The sequence below is a fragment of the Magallana gigas genome, chromosome 10, assembly GCF_963853765.1.
Source record: "Magallana gigas chromosome 10, xbMagGiga1.1, whole genome shotgun sequence".
Taxonomy (NCBI): domain Eukaryota; kingdom Metazoa; phylum Mollusca; class Bivalvia; order Ostreida; family Ostreidae; genus Magallana; species Magallana gigas.
This window is the reverse complement of record NC_088862.1, coordinates 25,963,298-25,986,778: the sequence shown is the minus strand read 5'-3', so window position 1 is coordinate 25,986,778 and position 23,481 is coordinate 25,963,298. Positions and strand designations below refer to the sequence as shown.

At 35.1% G+C, this 23,481-nt stretch overlaps 1 protein-coding gene across 1 annotated transcript; it reads left to right on the top strand.

Annotated features, from left to right (window-relative positions):
* Positions 1–4,516: 4,516 nt before the first annotated feature.
* LOC105336754 (electrogenic sodium bicarbonate cotransporter 1) lies at positions 4,517–22,170 on the top strand. Its single transcript, XM_011441189.4, has 21 exons — positions 4,517–4,739; positions 8,553–8,582; positions 9,046–9,111; positions 9,962–10,121; positions 10,982–11,142; positions 12,723–12,893; positions 13,167–13,315; positions 13,607–13,855; positions 14,084–14,230; positions 14,479–14,597; positions 15,182–15,356; positions 15,641–15,774; positions 16,134–16,698; positions 17,068–17,181; positions 17,958–18,119; positions 18,887–19,065; positions 19,416–19,488; positions 19,573–19,641; positions 19,892–20,068; positions 20,832–20,942; positions 21,967–22,170. The coding sequence occupies exons 1-21, from the start codon at positions 4,709–4,711 to the stop codon at positions 22,144–22,146; spliced, it is 3,222 nt and encodes a 1,073-aa protein (XP_011439491.2). The 5' UTR covers positions 4,517–4,708; the 3' UTR covers positions 22,147–22,170.
* The last annotated feature ends 1,311 nt before the right edge of the window (positions 22,171–23,481 follow it).

Below are 23,481 nucleotides of genomic sequence, written 5' to 3'. Positions count from 1 at the left end.
CCGCTTGAAGAGGATTTGGAAAACGTCTTATGTCTAGTGAAGCAAAGTTTCTTCTAAAGTTTCATCCCGTCTTCGATTTCCCGAAACGATGGCTATTTCTTTATTCAACAAAAAGACTCGAGTATGTAGACACGCTTTTAATAGAATGCATTCCAAACATACAAATCGAAAACAAAACCACACAGAAGTAAATGACATTTATCTTGAAAAGGGCATGGCCCTCACGAAGTGCTAGACTAACAAAAATAAAATCTAAATTGAGACATAAAAATCGGGAGAGAAAGAAACCTGCGCAGGTTCTCGTACAATTGGGGGTCAGTTATCTGTGAAAATTCCCAGTGAGCTAAACGATGGCTTAGATTGCTGTAAAAACATGGCGGTGTTGTTTTAACCTTATTCAATATTACTCAGTAATTCCATTCGAGGTCACCAATTCAAGGTCTTACTCGACCGACTGTCGTCTGCTTAACTCTGATCACCCTCAAAGGACATGCTTCTAAAATATCGAGACTAAGTGTGAAAAAACCCAATGTCCTGAAAATAGAGCACTTTCATATACTACTATAGTAATTATAAATATGTATTAGATTCATATAATTATTATCATATTGTCCTGTACAAAATATTTATTTTGTCTAAATCTAAATATTGATTTGTACATGTATAATATCGTCATGATCTAGGCAATCTAACTTTTTATAACGAACAGCGCATTCATATTATGATATCAATCGCAACAACAAAGGGAAAAAGAGTCGAACTGACAATGATTTTAAACAAGAATATATATTTCTATGTTTTTATCACAACAATAATAAATTCTTGATATGAAAACATTGAGAATATTTTTTTTATATATTAATAACAATCATGTGAAAGATAGTCAATGTTTTAGATGGTTCCAAATACGGTTTAAATTATATTTTGTTAGAAACACAAATATTCCCAGTACCACTTTAAACGAATTTTTCTTTTCTTTTTTTCATTTTTATAATTGGATTTTGATTCAATATTTTTATAATAACTATAGATCGCATAAATAGACGGTAAAAATTCAGACCATATAACCACCCCCTCCTAACCATAGAAACCTTAAAAATTATTTGATAAAATCGGGGATTATTTTTACAGAGGCAGTGATCAACCGAAAGTATCAACTAAATCAAAATGTTTCAATGAATGGATGATTATGATAGTAACCTCTCTCTCTCTCTCTCTCTCTCTCTCTCTCTCTCTCTCTCTCTCTCTCTCTCTCTCTCTCTCTCTCTCTCTCTCTCTCTCCTGTTTAAATATGAACATATATCAAGCTCTTTATCATTTTATACACTAGCATGGCACTGGAGTTAAATTTATTGTTTTATCATATTTTATCATGTTTATCACACTGCGTGAGCGGTAAAATTGATATACGAGAAAAAGATAACTTGTGAATAACGGTACTAAGTGATGCAACTGTAAGTCAAGAAGACTGGGTCCTATTTCCTTATAAATGCACAAAAACATGTGCATACACCTTAATCTGTATTGATAAATAGGATGTTCATATTGTTATAATACTTTTGCACGAAAATGTTATATGTAGAAATATGGTGTTAAAATATTTCGTGAAGCTTTATTACTCTTTAGCCCAGAGAAATTCGATCAAATTTGAGGAAATAAAAAGTTTACAAATAAGCGTACACATACGTGAGAAATCCGTTGTGTTTAATTGTAATTTTATTGAGGAATCCTTGTTCTTGGACATACACGTAAGTAGGAATCTGTTGTGTTTTCACATACGCGTAAATAAGTAATTTGTTGTATTTACACTTATATGTGAGGAGGAAATCTGTTGTGTGTTCATGCACAAGTTATTAAGTAATTTCTTGTCTTTAAACTTACACGTAAGTGAGGAATCTGTTGTGTTTACTCGTGCACGTAAGTAAGTAATGTTTACACATTCACAAAAGTTAAGAATTCGGTGTGTGTTTACACGCAACCGTAAGTGACGAACCCTTACTCTTGCGTGTACACGTAAGAAAAAATACGTGTGACCTTACACGAACACGTTGTGAGGGGTTGGGGGGGGGTGGGGGGTTGTTCGACTTGCAGTATTCAAACAATGAGGCGATCAAAATGATTATGCATGTACCTACATATGTAATATCATGTACACTGTATATGCTACAAAACAATATTCAAATAAATGTACAATACATGCTAGATCATACAGAGAGCGATCGCATTTCATAGCATGCGTCCTCATACATAATCGTTACTATATATATAAATGTATTCACCTTCATGTAAACTGAACTGCGTTGAATGATGATGTCAGCAAAATTGTGATGCAAATATTAATCGTAAAAAACGGGGTGTGGATATCACGCAATATATATTTGATAAATGCACACCACCAATATATGCGCGGATCTAGAGGAAGTATCGTGGATGGGGTTCCCCCCTTCTGAAAAATTTAAACTTTTTTTTAATTTACGTTGTAAATTTACCAAAAATATGCCTTGGACCCCCTGGCAAACTTAAATATTATTCTATCTGTAACCTATAATTTGTAGCTTCGTAATGCATTGTGGATTGTACGATTAACATTGAATTTTCGGTACAAATATTATTTTTTGTTTTTACACTGTATTCTAGAATCAGAAGGTTCGGAGGTTAGTTGGCTTTATAAATCATATTTATGTACGTATCGATATCAGAAAAGTCTCGATGCAGAAAAAGGGAGGAGGGGTCCAGTTTCTTGAACTTGTCCATAACATGTTAATGATCATTTTTGCCCACTGGAGCTGAATAAGTAATTTGGGTTTTCCCTTATATATATACGTCATACAGATAAAGTTGACGTCTATTTTCAAAGATCAAAAATGATCAAACCTGTAGTTATAAGAACATTGACCAAAAGCATGAATATATTAGTTCATTTGACCAAACCTTGAGAACATTAGTTCATTGTTGATGATATTGATCTACATCACAGCATGACGTCAAAAAGATAAAAAAAGAAAGTGAATTGCAAATGCCTTAGGGTGGACAGCTAAATAAGAGAAAAAGCGTTGAAGCTGAACCATTTTTTGTTTTGATTTTGTTAATATACAAAAATGTCTTGGTAAGAAATATACTGATACCCCCACCCAAAACATCCAATCCCCCCCCCTCCACCCCTCCCCTCCCCTCCCCCGCCGAAGATGTGAGTTCGACTGATTACGTGACAAAAATTTTAAGAAAAAGGCCAGCATTGTGTGGCTTTAATACTTTTGATGTTAAACTATGATAGAAATTTTGCTTTTGATGCATTTTTTTTAGGTTATCAGATCAGATATCTATACATGTGTATGCATGTATGGTTCATTCAGTAACACAAGACAATTGTCTTTTCATTTGCTTAATAAATGAAGCAATGTAGACTTTACTGATGTTGCAGCCATACATGTAAACTGTTTCAAAGTAACTTGGTTCACCGCTAATACAAATCAAACGCGTAACAGCGGCTAAAAAATGTTCCCATCTTCGTTTCCCTCTATTTTTCAAATTACCTTTACTTTTACAAATACATGTACACATTTTATTTCCTTTTCTTCTATAAACAAAGTTCGTATATGCATTTATGAAATTTTGGTTCGCACAATGTGTCAATTGGTAATGTTTTTTAAAAGGTTTTATATTTTTGATTCAATGCCTCAATGCTTTTTACTTTTACTTGTCAATACCGATGTGACATCTTCTTTAGGCAAAGGCCAAAAACTCGATTACGGCAATCGAAATTTGAATTCGGTCTTTTATTACGTGTCTGTCATATAATATAGTAATTTGCATCATGATTATATCAACTGAAATTTTATCAACAAAATTCTTTCTTTATATTTTAATTTATTTTAAATGACTTTCAAAATGTTTGAATCATGCACCGAGTCAGTACATATATTTTTTCCTAAATTTACAGGACAACCGAAATATGGTTCATCATCATGATTTTTAACTTTTAGTCAATAAGAAATTCAACAAGTTTAGCAAGTTCAAAAAATTCCTAATTGACTTATGCAGCCACTCATTTCGTTTTATCACTATTAGACTTTTTTTTTTACAGTTTAAGTTTAATCACAATGAATAGGTGGGGGGGGGGGTGTTACAAATTGCTTTTAATGACGAAAGATATTACATAATATTACTTTTCTTTTTTTCTTTTTCCGTGAGTATTCTTTCTATTTCCTGCAAATGCAGCCAATCAATTTTCAAAATGATCAAATATATCGTTTTTTTACAGAAGTTTGTTTAATACAGTTTTTTTTTTTTTTTTACAAGGCGAACACGCAGCTAACTGAAATTTGAAGACAAAGACCCTTCGATCATAGCAAGGTTTGTGAAAAATCTTTTCCACAAATATTAGACCATTGAGTACAAAAGTTGGTCCATCCAGATTAGACCTCTGATCCCGATCAACAATAAATGGTACCAGGAGCCACCATTGTCAATTCCATTAAAGAAAACGCTGAAGAGATCCACGCGATAAACCCGAGAACACCCGAACGCAGCCGACCGTAACCGACTACGTCCGAAAGTGGGACAATCGCTGGAGTGTGACAATTTCCCGCCATATATAAACTGCACCGTGACTCGTGACTGTCCTCTTCGGTTCCGGAGGGGAGGGGGTGAGAGTTTTTCTCAGAATCCAAAGAAGTCTGCAAAGTTAAGGCAAGCGGCCGTATGTGGAATGAGTTATTCTGTGAGAGTCAACGGAAAAAGTGAGTGGATTTTTTTTTTTTATTTCGTCATTATTTAATCATAACAGGGTCTTTCTTTGATTTTTTTTTAAAATCTCATTTCAATTTTCCTTTTTATAATTTTTTTTTTGTCGAAGAAGTTGTCAAAAGTCAACTGTCAATTAGTTATAAGTTTGTTTTTTTTTTTAGGAAAATGAAAATCTTATGAAGCTATTATATATGATTTTGTGCTACTTTAAAAAAAAAAATTATTGTTTTTCTTTTGCAACTGAATTATCGATGTTCTCAAATATTTCGCGCGGTTTTATTTTTTAACTCATTAACTGCCCTATTTAAAATTCTTTGCACAAAGATTTTTGGATGATACGCAATGAGAAAAATGATTCTCTGCGTAACATTTCTGGGCAATCTGTTCAATTCAACATTAGGGAGATTTGTCCCGTATGAATCGTTTCAGTCATTATATATAAAAGAGATCAATAAATACATGTAACTTACAAAATTGCTCAATTCAAGAAAATAATTAATTTGAATTCTATTTTCAAATTTCTCTAAAAATATTTCTGACACAACCATGTTAGTTGCATCGACATCCGTATTATAGTATATACTCTGAGTGGATGTGAATAACTGTTGCTGATTTATTGGGGGAATTTAATCAAACGAGTATCAAATGGACCTAAAACCACCCAATTTAATAGCGCGGAACAAATTTATTGAACTTCGCTTGTCTAACTGACCCCTAATGCTAAGGGGTAAAATCTGAGCAGATATCATGCTTTAGTTCTTCTGTATCTTTCTTTGTAGTAATTTTCTAATTTTGTCATTGGGATTAAGGTGGAGGAAGTTGACTGGGGGGGGGGGGGGAGTGGTAATAACAACCAGTATTTCTTTTTATTCTTTTCTAACGGTTTTACGAAATGTGTGTTTTACCAGTAGACCCAATGTAGTAACAAATGTAATTCTTTAAGAAATGTGACATTGAAATATTTTGAATTATGGCATTGATTAAAATATAAAGGTAAAGAAAAAAATGTCGATTTATTCTAATACAATCAGGTTTCTGAGATTTGTAACACAATGTATACAGCCCAGACAAAACAAAACTGTTTATTCAGACATGTATTCAAAAATAAAATCATTTGTTTCTTCGTGTATTTAAATTCTCACCTGTGTAAAAATGACGCAACATCGCGACAGGTAGCAATCCCTTAGACCAACTGTTGATCAATTCCCCGCTGCGTTATTTTGGCGAGCACTTGTGAAAACTTTAACCCAGGGAGTCAGAATATCTTACTAGATGTAACAAGTGTCGTATTTCTCTAAATTCTTAAACAGAGGTCTGACTAATTCGATTTCGTCTACGATTGCACCATTGTATGGACCGGTTGATAGTATACTTACATGTACATGTAGGTTATGCATTAAATTATTGGAAGACTAAGTTCTGTACCTCCTATTTGGGGAACAATCAACATTAGTTAAGTCAGTTGTTTTTTGTTTCTTCTTTTTTTTTTTCTTTTTTTTTTTTTTTTTTTGTTTTTTTTTTGTTTATGGTTTTTTTTTGTCTTTTTTTTCTTTAGACCACAATATTTTTTTGCCTTGTACAAATATAAAAAAAATCGATAGCTAAAATATTTTCTTCAGTGTCAATCATAATATGGTTTTATGAATTTTCGGAAACACTCGTAATTTGGGTGAAATTGTCGAAATTAATAAAACTTACCTTCTAGATCAGTTAGAAATAATCGAACGATTTATTACCATTGTCTCTATCTTAAATCTACCCACTGCTACTGAAAATCATCAAATATTTTGAGAGAGGAAAAAAAACTTCTTGATCAAAATAACTCTATATAATGTTTTGGGGGGGGGGCATGATTTGAAAACTTAGATTTAGAGCCTGATAGATTTGAACTAAAATTCACAATTTTCTTCCAATATAAATGAACTATTTGACCCTGACGATAGATAGTGCCCATTGGGCAGATCTCTTGCTCTAAAAGCAACGCCAAGGTCCATTTTCAATAATCAACTCCCAGATTCATTGGAGTATAAACTGATAAAAGGTATCCATTTCCGTAATTTATGAAGAAGAAAAAATCACCGAACCGTGAAAAGTCTAGTCCGTTATCTGGTAGAAGGAAAAGGGGGGGGGGGTTTGTCGGCGATGCGTTTATTAGGGCGTAATTAACAAAGCTTTTCGGGTGTGTAGAGCATGACCAGTTAGAACCGGTTTCCGCTTCTTACATATGTATATCTGTCACGGATAATTGGAGATTAACACCTAGTTGCGTTCCACCTTACGCACGCCTTTCAATTTAAACGACTCTATAAAACAACATTAATTGCATCACAAGATGTCTCAAAAAGATATCGCAAGTCTGGTTCTATTTAAATATTGAATTTACCGGGTCGTCGTTTCTTTAATTACGTGTATTGTGTACAGGAATCATCGCGTCAGGTGGGATAATGGGTCCTACTTCAAAGGTGTCACCGCCTTATAAATGTAGGTGTACATATATGTAACACCTACCATAAATACCTAAATATTTTACGACAGTCGTCTTCCGAGTCAGACAAATTTAAAGTCAATACTGTCTGGTTTTTAGGACATCTCATTGTTAATTATCTAAACTTAAAGAATGAGGGCGAGGAATCCATAAGACCCTCCCCCAAACAAATCTTCCAGATTAATGTTAGTTTTAAAAGCCAAAAGCCTGTCAATAAATATTTTGTTGTCTGTCTGATGAGAGAAACACAACGTTAACTACATGTTTACAGGTACATGAAGGAGACATACATCAGACATACACATACATGTAGCACCCGCGCAACTTCACCCACCCACAATTCATAACATTATTTCCACCCTCATGCCTACATATAGCTGTAACCCCCTTGTCACATTGATAGGAAAATGTCAATGGCAGCTTATCAAAAGAGACGTATTTTCGTACATGCAATTTGTACAGTACATTGTATATGTAAGATAAAAAAGTACCACCCCCCCCCCCCTCCTCTTCCCCTCATGTTCACACGCCAGCATTTTACCAGAATGAAAAAAAATATATCTTTATTTAATTATAGAATTAAACCATAATTTAAACAATTTTCTATAATAGTAGATCTAGATATTTACCTATACATTCTGGAACGTGTATACATATTAAGTATGACCTATAAATATATTGAAGTACATTAATATAAAATCAACAAAAGTTCATGGAGTTTTTCTTTTGTTACAAACTCATGGTTCGGGGTCATATGTTTCGTGTATATATTATTGTTTACGAGGAGAGAACAATGTTAGATCAGGAGAAATTAATACGGGCCCAAAGCTCTGATCGTCAGAGAGATAAAAGGTACGCCTTAATATCCGAGTAATAGACCAGATTCCCATTAGATACGATCAGAATATGGCCGAGAAACAAAATTCGCCAGGGGGCGCCTCACAACGTTATGAAACGTCGGTGAAAAGACTTTTTCTGTAAATTTGAAATTTAAATATATGCATCTTTTCTCGTGGTCTTGAGGGTTCTTTTTACGTAAATTAGTATTGTTGGGTTTTTTGCTTTTGAAAAAAAAAATAAACACATGTTTTCACATACCTTTCCTTTCACGATCACATTTTGCGCAAATTAATTCATACAAAGGAACAATCGAAATCGATAGTAAAATTACTATGTGCACGAGAAAACTATCAAAATCGAAGCTCGGTAGGTTTGTTGTATCATAATGAATGTTTATGGCATAAGTTAATTATTACCAAGTGTAAATTATATTAATATTATCAATTATTGATATTATCTATTCTCTTGCTTTTTTGAGCAGCAATGGACGAAAGCGACAGAAATAATTCAGGTAAATATTTTGTAAATCGCTCTAATATTATTGAAAATCTAGCTTACATGTCATTGATATAGCTTTTCGAAGTCTTTTGGTAGAACTATGATAAATGATATACATGTACCATGTATTTTCTTTCAATCAAAAAATTAAATGAATATGCTTCATGTAGTTATTCATTTTGTGATTTTAGCCAAAGAAATATAATTATATAAATTATAGATATAAATTATATAAATAAAGTTAAACTGGTTTGTCAGTTTAACTACGTTTACTTGTAAAAACTAATGGCTTGTAAAGTTGTGTAATGGCCTAGTTGGTTACGAAAATCTAATAGATGAGAGATTGCTCTTTCGTACCGAGGCCTTTTTTTCGATTTGTAGTGTTCTAACATACTGGAACACGTGTCTCATATAAAAATCTTACATCTATTAAAAATCAAAAATGCATTCTTTATCATTATTATTAAATTTTTCAGCCAATGGCCAGTTTGTTGGAGTGCGCATGCCCAACAGAAGAGACAGACCACGTGTAGTGTCTAATGGTAAATATCAATAGATTCTTCACCACTGTACAATTACATACTGAAATTGGCCTCAATCTACAAAAATTCGTTTGAAGCTGCAAAATGTAGGATATTTGTCTGAGAATGAATAATATCAAAAGAGGGGTCTGTTTGCTCATGGAGCTTGTTTTTCTCTTATACGACGTCAATAAATCATACCGCCATTTTGTTATGGCATTCTTGCACTGTGTATATATATAACGCAAAAAAGAGAAAACAAGATTAAAATCTTTGTAAAAAAAAAAATTAAAAACTCCATTGAATTCCAATGTCTACGTGCAAGAGCCAGATTCAGAAGAAACAAGGGAACTCTTTTTCCTTGGGTAATTATTAATGCTTTTAAAACTGTTCTTTTCATTTTTGAACTAAAATAAGATAACTTAAATTGATAATGCTTCAGTATTGTTTTGTTTTTTATTGCGGCCGGGAGAGTAATAATATGCAGAAATCCATTTTTTTTAAATCTTAACTTTTCCTAAAAATACCTTTTCACGACTTTTAAATTTATATCCCCCCAAAAACTTTTCAATATTTTTTCAAAGGCTGTACAATTTGCGATTGATAAGTTAAATCTATTTAAACATATAAAAAAACGAAAAAAAGAAAGACCTTAATTTATCACGTGCATGTACCCTTATGCGTCGCAATTTTATGTGTACACGAGCACTTCTATATCTTTGCCTGTGCAATATTTACCGCTATGGAACTCTGCAGGATAAGAAAAAGTAAGAGACAATATAAAAGATTGCTATTACAGTCTCAAACTTTCTATTTATCAAAATATATAACAATTAAAGATGTATTTCATCAATGATTGTTAATTATACAGGTGGCCCGAAGGACGATTCGGAAAAGTATAATCCGTCGGAATGGGTTCAGAACCTTATCAACAACGTGAAGTCTGAGGGTCACAAAGCCCATGGAGTTTTCAGTGAGCTGGACGTCCTGAAGGAATATAATGGCAACATCGAATGGCGTGAAGCAGCCAGGTACGATCACAGAAATATTAATTTTGAAATTATCACGCATTCACAAAAAAATTCCAGAAATACGGTTGCCTTGAAGAGTTTATTTTTGCGGACGTTAAATTATTTTTGCGTCAATTAACCTTTGAAAAAAAGGGTTTAAAACACGTGTCTAATTTTTTAAATTAAAATTTTTGGCGATTAAAAACCAAGGTCTGTAATAGCTATCGTTAGTTTAAAAAATTACCAGTTCTAATTTGAACTATTTGAGTAATTTGAATTTAATCAGTGAAATGCGCCTTATTCAGCACTATTCTGTAAAGTGAGAGTACCCTACTTTATAGTGACACGGTTACAATCAATGCAACTTTTTAAAAATTCTATGCACGTTCGCTTGCAAATATGTACAATATGTAAATATGCGCAGATATTTGTGAATGTGAATACCGTGAATGTTTATTCCTTATGCTAAACCATCGTCGAAAATCTATGTGTTAAGTGTATGCAAGACTGGCCGAGTTTTTTTCGAGGTCGATAGTGCAAACAGACGATAAATAAAAATATTCTGTGAACCTTGTGTGCATCGTAGGTTGATAATATTATAATAAGAATTTTTCGGTCTTGAATAATTAAAGAAAAATAAGTTAATCAGTCCAAAACTAGTGCAAGTTTTTGTGCACACCCTTCGGTAATTTGCAAGTAATATTTATTTACCGTAGCTCTACGGCATGTCAACCCGAATTTTCCCGTGCGTAGAGCTACAGACTTGTAACTTCTCGTGCCTTTCCAGTAGGCTAGGAAAAACACTTCCGAGCCTGCCGGAAAGGCCCGAGGGATTGTGATTGACCTGAAGCTATATTCTGATCATCTTCCGCTGTTCGTAGGTGGGTGAAATATGAGGAGGTTGTGGAGGAGGGAGGAAAGAGGTGGTCCAAACCTCACGTGGCCTCCCTGTCCATGCAGACGATGTTCAATCTCAGGAAAACCCTGAAGGAGGCCCCGATCATCATCGACTACGATTGTCACACCCTGTCCCAGGTCATAGGTCGGTATATTTACTACTATTAAGGTGGCTTGATGGCCTTGGCCATTTATATACCTCCTTGAAACAAAGAGCTATGTAAAAAGATAAAGAAAAAAAAATTAAAAATTTAAACCGAAAATATTTGGATTTCCCTTTACTAACTAGTATAGTTAATGACAAAATCAAATTCAGAATTTATAAGTAGATCTTACGGTTTATTTGTTAGGCATCCAGTCTCAAAGGCTTTTCTTACCTCCCTAAAGAGAAAAACTCTTTCTGAAAATATTGATATTATAATTCAAAGCAAATAATTTAAAATTTAAAAGCAATTTATTTAAAAAATAGTAAAATTACATGTAAATAATTGTTTAGAAATGTAAAAAAAAAATCATTTTAAGTTTTAAGATTACTACCCAGCCCTTGTTTGTATAATAAAAATGCTTTTTTTGATTACATGTTCCCAATTCATCCAACCACTCTGTAAATTAAGTATTACAAACCCTTATACTGTAGTAATTACCAACTTTAATTTTATTAAAAGATTTAAATTAATTTTACAATGAAATATCTACTCATTAACGCACGATTCAAAGTTCATAAATTAAAATTTTAAAAAAATAAGAGAAACTGATTTGCAAAATTTTAAACGAAGAAAAAAAACTCGTTCTTGTATTTCGAACGTAAAATCTTTTCGAACTAGTTTCGGCGGTTCTTCTTTTGTGCTAATCTAAGTTGAAAGTTTAGATGAGTTAGCAAATACAAGGGGGAGTATGTTAAGTACTTTAGATATGCTTCAAAGTCAACCGAATTTGGTCTGGAAGTTTCCACTTCTAGTTTTCTTTTGAATCGCAAGTTATATTTTAAGACCCGTTCGCTTTCTCTCTGTTTTTTAATCACATCAAAGAAATATCTGGCAGTTAAATTAAAAGCAATAAAACATGGGGTTCTACATTCACTGTTTGTTAGTACGTTTAAATGGGAACATATGTTTGTGTTTATTTCGTAAAATCAAAATGTTTAAAATGCGATGTTTAAAGCAATATGAGCTGCAATTTTCATGTTGAAATCTAAATCGGAGCAAAATTGAATATTTGTCGTCCTGTACAAAAATTGATCGGCTATATATTCCTAATAAATTAAATCTTTTTCCTGACAAAAATTAATGATTTTTACAAATCTTATTTATCATAAAAGTTTAAGTTACAGGCATACTTATCATACTAGCAGGTTTTTGCAGCAAAATAGAATTTAAAAAAATACAGCTCATAATTGCTTTAAGCAAAGTAAAAATTAAAAAAAACGTAAAGAAGAATTACATGTATATGATTATGAGGATTGTAAAAAAAATAATTTGAAACTTAAAAAGTTTATTAATACTAATGGGCATGCAACAGAGACAAATAAAGCGTAATTCTATATACACAAGACGAATCTTGTTTTGTCTTTTGAGTTTTTGTTACTGACAAATTTATGTAGATGATAGGCATTGAAGGTTACGAGAAAACAAGAAAACATTTTTTCTACCATCTTGTATGTATATATCCCCCCCCCCCATTTTCTAGGTTTATGAAATTTCACGAATGTAATTCCTATTTGATTAGACAAGTTCACCGACGAATGGGTGGACAGTAATCAGCTAGATCCGCGCTTCCGGCCTCACATCCGGGACGTTGCCCTCAAAGGTCACAAGCATCACCACGTCAAGAGAGCCAAGAACCAAAGGCGCGGATCAACGACTTTGCGCCCCCTAGCGGACATCATGGACGAATCAAGTAATTCTTCGGATCAATCGCACCTTCTCGGGCATTTCCGAGAGAGCTCAGGAAAAACACTGAGAAGTTGCGATTGTCTAGAGATATCATAATTAAAACAGGAGAGAAAATATAAACTGGCTCCTTGTAACTGGGCAAAAGCGATGACGGGAAGATTCTTTAAGTTAATAGCAAATATTTATGGAGTGTCCTCCCCCCTTTTTTTGCTTTTGTCTTCTTCCTACAATTATCAGTTATCAGGTTTAATAATAATTTTAAATTTTTGTTACGCAGACACCGGAAGTAGGGCCAACCTCCCATCGTCGGCTAGCATGGCGAGCATCAACAGTGACGGACTGGGCAGTAGTAACAGTAACAATGACCTACAGGAGATGGGCATGGTAGAGAGCCCCTCACAGAGTTCTATTGCCACCGGCTGGAAGGTACGTTCACCCCCACCCCTTTCATAATTTAATTTAAATCCAAACCCCGGAATTTTAACTCCTTACGCCAAACTGAAGAAAACTTTATATTTAACAAATGAAGGTAAAAAAAAAAAAGGTCGGTTTTTTATATTCCTTTTCTTGAGCAGGGTTCTCTTTTGGATTGTTTTTATCAATTAATTTTGTTTTTGTTTTTTTATAATTCAATCCGAGCTTTACCGGAAAGATCCGAAAAGTTACGATTACGTTCAACCCGTAATATTGTTTTCATTCTATTTATTCATTCAACAGCCAAACACCAACTTCCTCAGGAAAATTCCCAAGGACTCTCACGTGGCCAACATCATGGTAGGTGAGGTGGAAGATCTTCCGTCACGCGTGGTCGGCTTCATGCGGCTGAAGGAGCCCCGGGTCTTGCAGAACGACCTCAGTGAAGTCAACATCCCGACTCGCTTCGTCTTCTTCTGTCTTGGCAGACGCGGCGAAGAGGAGGAGTTGATCGAGTTTGGACGATGCATGGGAACCATGATGGTGGATGATGTAAGATCCAGATCAGTTGAACGCTTGTTTTGAATTTTTTTCTCATAAAAATGCATTCCTTAATGTCAAAATAATTCTAAAACGAATCTATAGAAGAAACATGTTAAGGGTAGATGCTAGTTAGCAGATATATCCTGATATTTGTATGCATAAGACCTTTATTTTATCCACGCGATATATACATACATGTATAAGGATGCAAAATAAAGATCCTATCTTTATTAATAGATTTTCCGGGAAGTTGCGTATAAGGCCCGGGATAGAGACGATCTTTTGGCGGGATTTGACGAGTTCATGGAACAGGTGATCGTACTTCCGCCTGGGGAATGGGATCCTAAAATCCGTCTGGAACCCCCTGGAAAAGTCCAGTCCCAGGTTTGTTTTTTTACGTACGCAGGACTATCTTTTAATCGCAACTGACCGGGCCTTTCCGGCAGAGCTTGGAAAAACTCGGAAAAACCCGATAAGTTGCGATTGAAATAGTTTTATTCGTTGACTTTACCTATAACAGCGCGCAGTAATTTATCTGTTAAAGGACTCTAAGACAATTTATCAAAAATGCAGTGCATGTATTTATATTTTTCGACTTGGAAATGTATTAATGACCAAATTCTTGTACACAGGAACATAGACGTCAGTCAGTGGTGGCCGGAAGTTCGGGACTTCCAGGACTTCCGTTGAAGAAACCGGATGATGCGGAAGAAGAATCGCACTGTGACCCCACGCTTGTAATGTCAAAAATGTAAGTGGAAGCATGCAGTGCATGTCACAATAATGATAAGCATTGAGCTCTGAATAGCGATTTTTAAAAGGGTACTAAAATATGGCTGTACTTAAGGTGGTATGGGACATCTGTCGATATTAATGTAGATTAAAGTACATTATAATTGAAATACTTTCATCGGTTTAGAATTTTCAAATTTTACAGTTTTTAACCAAAATTAGCTTTTAAAAATATTTGGAGAGTTAAAAATTGTAAAACCCCGAGTGGGATTTGAACTCATGAACTACAGATTATTAGTTTACCCTCAAACCCACTGAGCTACGCTGTTAGGTAACAACATTGGAAAAGAAACTACTCATTAAATTACACTTCATTTTTTTGTTTATTTCGATAAACAATACGTCACAACATGGAAGTGTCCCATACCATCTTAAAATAACACACCTGGAAAAAGTCACATAAATTTAACAGAAAATTATTATTTGGTTGGCCCGTTGCAATTGTAGTTGCAAGTTAAAGTGTTACTGCGCATGCGCAGACTGCGCTCTCCACGCTTCACTACTTCTGAATTGAAAGATCCCATTATAATTATATTTTGACAGACCGTTCAAGGGGCTGATAGACGACATCCGGAGGAAGGTCCCCTTCTACCTGTCCGACTTCAAGGACTCCCTGCACGTGCAGTGTCTTGGCTCCTTCGTCTACGTGTTCCTGGGAACCCTGACCCCCAACGTCACGTTTGGAGGTCTTCTGGGACAGGCCACTGACCAATATATGGTAAACAGGCAACGCCATTTTTTATGGCGGGGGAAATCCTAAGATTTCTACTTAGGAAAATTATATAATGATATGATAACTTGAAAACAGACCTATTACCACGGGTCAGTTTAAATTTACCATTATCAACAAGTTATGTCAAAACAATTCATTTGATAGTGTGTTTTTTCACTTCTACTTCTCCACACGTCAATATTAATCTATCTATGTCTCAATATTTCAATCGATATTTCAATCAATCCAATCATTCAATCAATCAATCAAGTTTAAATCTTCTACACTAGGGGGTGATGGAGTGTATTTTTGCCGCCGCTGTGACCGGAATCCTGTTCGCCCTGTTTAGCGGACAACCTCTGAACATCCTCGGAAGTACTGGACCCATGCTGGTGTTGGAGGCCATCATCTACAACCTGTGCAAGTAAGGTCACCATTTATACCTAGCTCATTGCCAATACGAACACGTGTATTTACAGTTCGGTATCTGTACATCAACTGCTTTAAGGAGGCTCGATAGTCATGGGCATATTTAGGGACTGTATTGATCTCCTTTAAAAGGAGAGCCCTATTTATAAGAAAATGGGAAAATGCCCAATTCAAAATGTAAACTTTATAGACTTCTTTATTAAATAAAAGTTTTTAATTCAAGACATTGTATCAAAAAAAAAATTAAGGAAAATTTGATGGTAAAGTTGTTGACCACCAAAGCTCTTAATTTGTAAACCACTAGCATCCTTAATTAATCTAGTTTCATCATTTTGACCTTTTTTATATTTCCAGGGACAATGACTGGGACTTCATGCCGATGCGATTCTGGGTGGGAATGTGGACGGTGGGCTTCATCTTGATAATAGTCATCTTTAACCTCAGTGCCCTTGTAAAATACATAACGCGGTTTACGGAAGAGAGCTTTGCGACGCTGATCGCGGTGATCTTCATCGTAGAAGCGTTTAAGAAAGTGATCGAAATCGGCCAGGACAGTCCTGTCAATTTCAATCCCAACGCTCCATTACCCAGCTGCGCATGCGTGCCACGTGACTGCAACATCACGGAAATTACGACATCAGCCGCTTTAACTGCGTCAACTGGAATTTCAACCGTTCTACCTTCAACCACACCTAGCATCGTCAACTACACATGCGCAGATCTGGCCAACATGACCATCGACTGGGCTTCCCTTTCTAACGACACATGCGCAATGTACGGCAGCTACATGGAAGGTGCTGGATGCGGGGTCCACTACGTGGCAGATGTCTTCTTCTTTTCCATTCTTCTGTTCATCGGTACCTTCGCCCTGGCCCTCGCCTTTATTGACTTCAAGCGGACCACCCTGTTTCCAACAATGGTAAAAAAAAAAGATTTTTTTTTTTTTAGATTTTATAAACAATGCAAAACGAACCCGAACAACTATGTTCTAACTTGATCTTAAGCAGAAATAGTCTAGCTATATACGCACCAAAATATCAACCGTGCATGCACTTGTCTTTGTTTACCTACATGTAGATATCCCCATTTTGATAAATTATTCATATACCGTTTTTAGTTGATGGTTTGTGTATAAGATATGGATCTTAATATCAAACTTATTTCGTTTGCTACTCAGATTCGTTCAAAAGTGACTTCGACGGCCATTTTGGAAAGTTTCTCTCTGTTCTTTTTATGACAACTGTTTTGAAATTGGTGTTTAAAAAAATCTTGTTCGTTTACTACACAGATCCGTCAGAGAATCAGCGACTTCGGCGTCCTATTGGCTATCCTCATCATGGTGGGCGTGGACATTGCCGTTGGAATTGACACCCCCAAACTTATCGTACCTGAACAATTTAAGGTGGGTCAATTACTGTCAGCAAAAACCAGGTTCTCGCGAACCTCGCGAAATTTTCTCACAAGCGAAAAATAGTTAATAAAAGTAAAGATAAAATTAATTCAATCAAACTATGTATCAGTGGTAGAGATATTTCTCGAAAATTGTATGGATCCAAGCAATATTGAACTCTAGTCTCGTTCAACCAAACGCTCGGCTGACACCGTAAATCTCCGACAAGGGTTTACGGAGACAGCCGAGCGTCGAGTTGAACGAGACTATATTGAACTCTGGCGTAGGAATACATACGACTACAAAAAATATTTATATTGTTCGTACCATTTAAAATCAGACTATTTTTAAGGTATTTGTAAATAAGTTTCCTTGAAAAACAATGCTTTAGCATACATTACATCGAATTCATCAATTATTTTCAAGGACTAAGTCTTGTCAGGAGCAATGATTTGTGCTGAGGTCCAAACACTGTTTCACTTTCGGTTTGTCCGAGTGACTGCATAGGAGAGTTGATTAAAAATCAACTCCCAAAAATCAATATGCATGCACCCCTTTTACACTTACATTGTATTCAGGTCAAACTTATTAAATGGGTCAATGTCATTCTCAAGGTCATATGCATACTTTTGAACGCACTACTACACCTAAAACGCGTACGTATGAGAAGCGTGCGACTTTCGTAAATTTTTGTATATTTGAAATATACTAGTCGTAAGTTAAATACTTCTGAGTAGAGATTACTTATATTAGAGGGTAATATAATTTTGATTTTAAATTTTCATCAGCCGACACGCCGTGCTCAATGGACCGTGAATCCATTCAGCGAAAAGAACCCCTGGTGGCTCTACTTGGCGGCCGGAATCCCTGCCCTCCTGTCCACCATCTTGATTTTCCTTGACCAGCAGATCACAGCTGTTATTGTCAACAGGAAGGAGAACAAACTAAAGGTACAATATGAACGTGGATCCAGAAGAGTGTACAGATTTTTTTTAATATTCCTCGTTTGATATTAGATCTATTTATTCGAACAATAGAAAATATTATATTTACAAAGCGTTTGCCTTTAGAGTTGGTTGGCGCGGTGTACTTTTATTACTTATTTTCAATGCAAAGTTCAAAACCCTGGGATCATCCCCACCCCGAGGAATTGGAAATGACCATATATATCAGAAATGGTCAGAATCCCGACCCTTAAACCATATATATTCTTGTTCCATGTGTTAAGGGGCATCAAATGGTATGTAGGTCATGGGCCCCGGGGGCGGGGGGTCCTGACCCCCTCAAACAGGAGGTGCACAAATAACTTGAAAATGGTTAAGATCCGCACCCCTAAACCATATATATTCTTGTTTCTTGTGTCAAGGGGCATCAAATGGTATGTACATTGTAGGTCATTAGCCCCGGGGATGGTCCTGACCCCCCTCAAACAGGAAGTGCCCAAATATCTTGAAAATTGTTAAGATCCCCACCCCTAAACAAAATATTCTTGTTCCTTGGATCATGTTGGTTCACCTGATGTATAGTAAAGGACCCCTGGGGAACATCATGAAACGTCAAAAATAAAAATAATCAAGTTCTAAATCTTTTTATCTGTAAAGTTTGACCCATGTGGGTCATCCCTACTCCCAGCGATGGCCTTGTTTGTTTTGGAGACTTTATAATCGCCCCGATTATAATTACATCTTGTTTCTCTTTTTTTTTTCGTTTCCTACAGAAAGGCGTCGGCTACCATCTGGACATGTTCGTCGTCGCCATCTGCGTGGGTATCCATTCTTTCCTTGGTCTCCCGTGGTACGTCGCCGCTACCGTGTCTGCGCTTGCGCATATCAACAGTTTGAAGAAGGAGTCCGAATGCACTGCTCCTGGTGAAAAGCCATCTTTCCTTGGAGTCAGGTACACAAACACTAAACGGGTTTTACCCCCCATACAATTAAATTTCTCAAATTCATAGTAAAGTTATCAAGTAAACAGAGCATAAGAGCCACATATGGCAAGAAAAAATTTCCCCGTCCGTCCCCCCACCCCCGGAAGAAATTCTGAATGCGAGCAAGTGCAATACTTGTACACATATTGAAATAAAATAAGTGTTCTTTTCAGAAAAAAGTGAAAAATTATTTCTTTAGTAGTATATTTTAAATAGTGAACAAGAATCGTGAAATTCATGTTGTCATTTCAGTTTTTAAATCAGATATTTTTTTTCTGATGGCTGAATAACCGAAAAAACTACATTGTTTTTTTTTCAGAGAACAAAGAGTTACCGCTCTTGGCATTGGAATTCTCAGTGGTTGCGCTGTTTTAATTACATCCGTTCTCAAGGTAACCATTTTACTCAAGGCAGCTATCATAATTTCAAAACTGTAAAAAACATATAATAAATCGGGGTTTTTTCTTCTTTGGCAGTATATCCCTATGCCAGTTCTGTATGGAGTATTTTTCTACATGGGATTTTCTGCTCTACGTGGAATGCAGGTTTGTAGAATTTATTTCTTTTCAATATCGGTTAAAAAATTACATTTTACATGTATGTCAAAAATGACCAACAATAATTTAGTTTTCAACTTATAGTTCAGTAATACACCTATTAAATGTTGTCATAAATCTTCTTTTTTAAATTCTTAAAGATATAAATTAACATTGTTATACATTTATTTTGACAATCTTCCCTTTTACAGTTATGAATTAACATCGTCCTATATTTTGATTATCTTCCCTTTTACAGCTGGTGGACCGCCTCTTCCTCTTCGTCCAGCCCGTCAAGTACCAGCCCGATCTTCCATACGTGCGTCACGTGCCTCTCTGGAGGATCCACATCTTCACCATCATCCAGGTCCTCTGTCTGGCCATTTTGTGGATCGTTAAGACGATCAAGGTCATCTCCATCGGCTTCCCCATGATGGTAAGATCCTAGCACTTATTTACAGTCTAGAACAGTAAAGTAGATAATTTATACGCAGCGACTTTATTTCGCGACTATCAGGAGACGAATTGAATCGCAACGAGTTTAATTCGCGGTTGTCAGGAACTATTTCTCGTGATTTAAAGACATAAACTGGTTCGCGGCGACTAAATTTCGCGATCAAGCCTTGTCCATATCCCTAAAGGTATTACACCTATATATATGACAGTATGACATGGGCAAGTTCCCGTTGAGAAATATTCCCAACGATTTGGCCCCAGCGAACCTTGCGAAAATGTCCCATATTCGAAAAAAAGTTGGTTTACTGTTTTCAAAACTCGCACTCTGGTCTTCACGATAGCATATTGATTATTCACAGATATATGACTATTAGAAAAATATTTAAGACTTTTTATTGTCCATTTATATTTTGATTAATTTATATTTGTATGAATATTAAAAAATGTATAAAACAGATTAAATACAAAGTAAATGGTACAGTTACATATAAGTTGCTATAATATATAATGAAAATATTAAAAATAATTTAAACATTCATAAAAATAAAATATTGATTTGAAATCTTGTAAACCTAATTTTAGCATTTTAATAAGCAAAGTATGCATCCGTTATACTACCTTATATTAATTGACCTTAATTATACACATTGCATTTACCTATGCACAAGTTTGACCAATATGACAAAAACTTTTCTTATGAATCATTCACAACTAATCTAACTTCTGACCCCATTGGTTTGCAGGTGCTCGCCACAGGAGTGGTTAGGAAGATCATCGAGTGCTTCTTCCAGCAGAGAGAGCTTCGCTGGCTGGACGATCTTCTTCCCGGGGCCGGCAAGAAGGAATCGGAGAAGGTATTTATCAAGAGTGTACTCATTCACACAACCCCCCCCCCCCACACACACACACACACACCTCTAACCATCGCGGGCATGAGGGTGGAGGAGAAATGGCTATCAAATTCCTGGTTCTTCGTACATAATGTTGCAAAAGACGAGCAAAGTTCCTTTTTATATTTAGAATTTATTTACACCCCCCCCCCACACACACACCTCTAACCATCGCGGGAATGAGGGTGGAGGATACTGGCTATCAAATTCCTGGTTTTTCGTACATAATGTTGCAAGGGACGTGCAAAGCTCCTTTTTATACTTAGAATTTATTTATCGTGAAGATCTAAGAATTGAATCATTAATTCCTCCTTTTCCAGTATTATTTTACAGACTTAAGAATTGTTAATTCAAATGTTTACCTAAGAACATTGTAAATTGTAGTGCATTTATTTATCATTTAAACTTACTGTAACATCGAATCCCATACCCCCCTTTCCTTTCTCTCCTAGTCCCGGGCCATTAGATTAAATGCATTAGACACTTGCATTACCGTAAAAGTTTCGAGAAATTTTCAAACTGTATTATTTGCTGATTTTAAATCGTCAATACCGGCCTTCTCTACTTACTTTTACCCTACCTCGGGACTATTAGATTACATAGTATACTTAACGTACTCTCCGATCTTCCAGCAAAATTCTTGTTTGTATTACCGTAAAAAGAGTTATTGAGAGACAACTTCAGTGTATATCATGTGTGATTTCAAAGGTATTCTCCAATCTGGAAGCAAAATAATTCTTGTTCGTACTAACAAAAAAAATAATAAGAGTAAACTTTAGCGTTTTTATGTGTGATTTCAAAGGTATTCTCAAATCTGGAAGCAAAATTCTTGTTCGTACTAACAAAAAAAAAATAATAAGAGTAAACTTCAGCGGTTTTTTTTTTTTGGTGTGATTTCAAAGGTATTCTCAAATCTGTAAGCAAAATTTTTGTTTGTACATAAAAAAAAAAGATGGTTACCTTCAGCATATTTCATGTGTGATTTCAGAGTGTGGTCAGCAAGGTGCCCTACAAGTCCTTCTACTCGAGTTCCTCCAACAACGGAAGTTCTGTAGATATCAACGACAAGGAGGACTCCATTAAGCCGACATTTTTCGTTTCCGACGAATGTGACGCCAGTATCATGCATCACCGCAAAAGTAACGGAACCGGAAACACAAAATTATAAACCGCGGAAGTGGTGTTTTTTTTTTAAAGAAAAAATACGGAAGTGATGACGTTAGGTGACTTTAGTCACGGCCGTTCTTGCAATGCTTATCATGACTGTTCTGTATAGAATTGCGCTTAGATTTGTGACGTTGAACATCGAAATCATGAAAATGTTCTTCCAATTTGATTTTGTTTGAAACCAATTGGTTAACCAATTGGTTATTACTGAAGTCATGTTAATTTTCTTTTTCAAGGTTGATTTGTAATTAATATTAATTCATACTTTAGTGCTTCTCTTTTCTCAGAATCAACCAAAGGAAATATCACGTGACCTATGTTTTCTATTAAAAAATTATACCAGGTATAACCAGTTTTAAGATAATTTTCATTGGCTTATTCTGTTAATAGGCATTTTTTTTTTTCTTTAATGAAATTACAAATGCATTTATTATTTGAGTGATATGAATTTATTTTATCAGTAGAAAAATACTGAGCGTTGATACTGTGCTCACATTACAATTAATGAAGTCAAGAAAATTCTATTTGATGTCGTGCAATTTGACTTGAATTCCACTTGATTACTAACTTACATTGTCAGTTTAATTTTGATACATTTTTGTACACGTATTTTTGTATATTTAAATTTAAACTGTTTAATGCTTTGGAAATTTTTTCCACTTTAGTAAATGTTAGATAGATAATGCTGTAACAATGGTGTAAATATTTTATGATCTTTCATATCTTTTTAATAAAGTCTATGAATGTTTAAATTGGTATCTAATGCAATAACGCTATGCTATTATTTTTTTTAGTACAGAATTTCATTTTGATTTTTATACAGCAATTTCATATGAATTTTCAAAGCAAAGTACACGTCTTTGGTCTTTATTTTTATTTAACCTCACTCGGAAAATTTGTAATTTATTACATTTTAATTAAATGTAGTAGAGATTATGAAAAAATAGTTTTCATTGAACAAAGGGATAAGGCTCAAAAATTCTAATCCAAGGTTCGCAGGTTTGATTCCGCTTCCAGGAATTTTTCTCTTCAATTAGGCCTAATTTTACGGATTTCTTGAAAAGAATTTAACAAAACAAAAGCATCAGTTGGTGGGTGAAAAGACTGACTAATTGTCCCATGAACAATTAGTCTACTAATGCACGAGGTGCAAACCCGTATTATGAATTTTAAAAATTTACAGGCAAGTACATCCCAGGCCTCTGAATGTCTATCAATAATCCGTTAAATGTATGGGAATAGAGAGATATATATCCTGCATGTGTATATATATATAAAAGTTGAGTACATGTACATGTACACCTCACGTCGTTTTCTCTACTAAGGGTTCACGAAA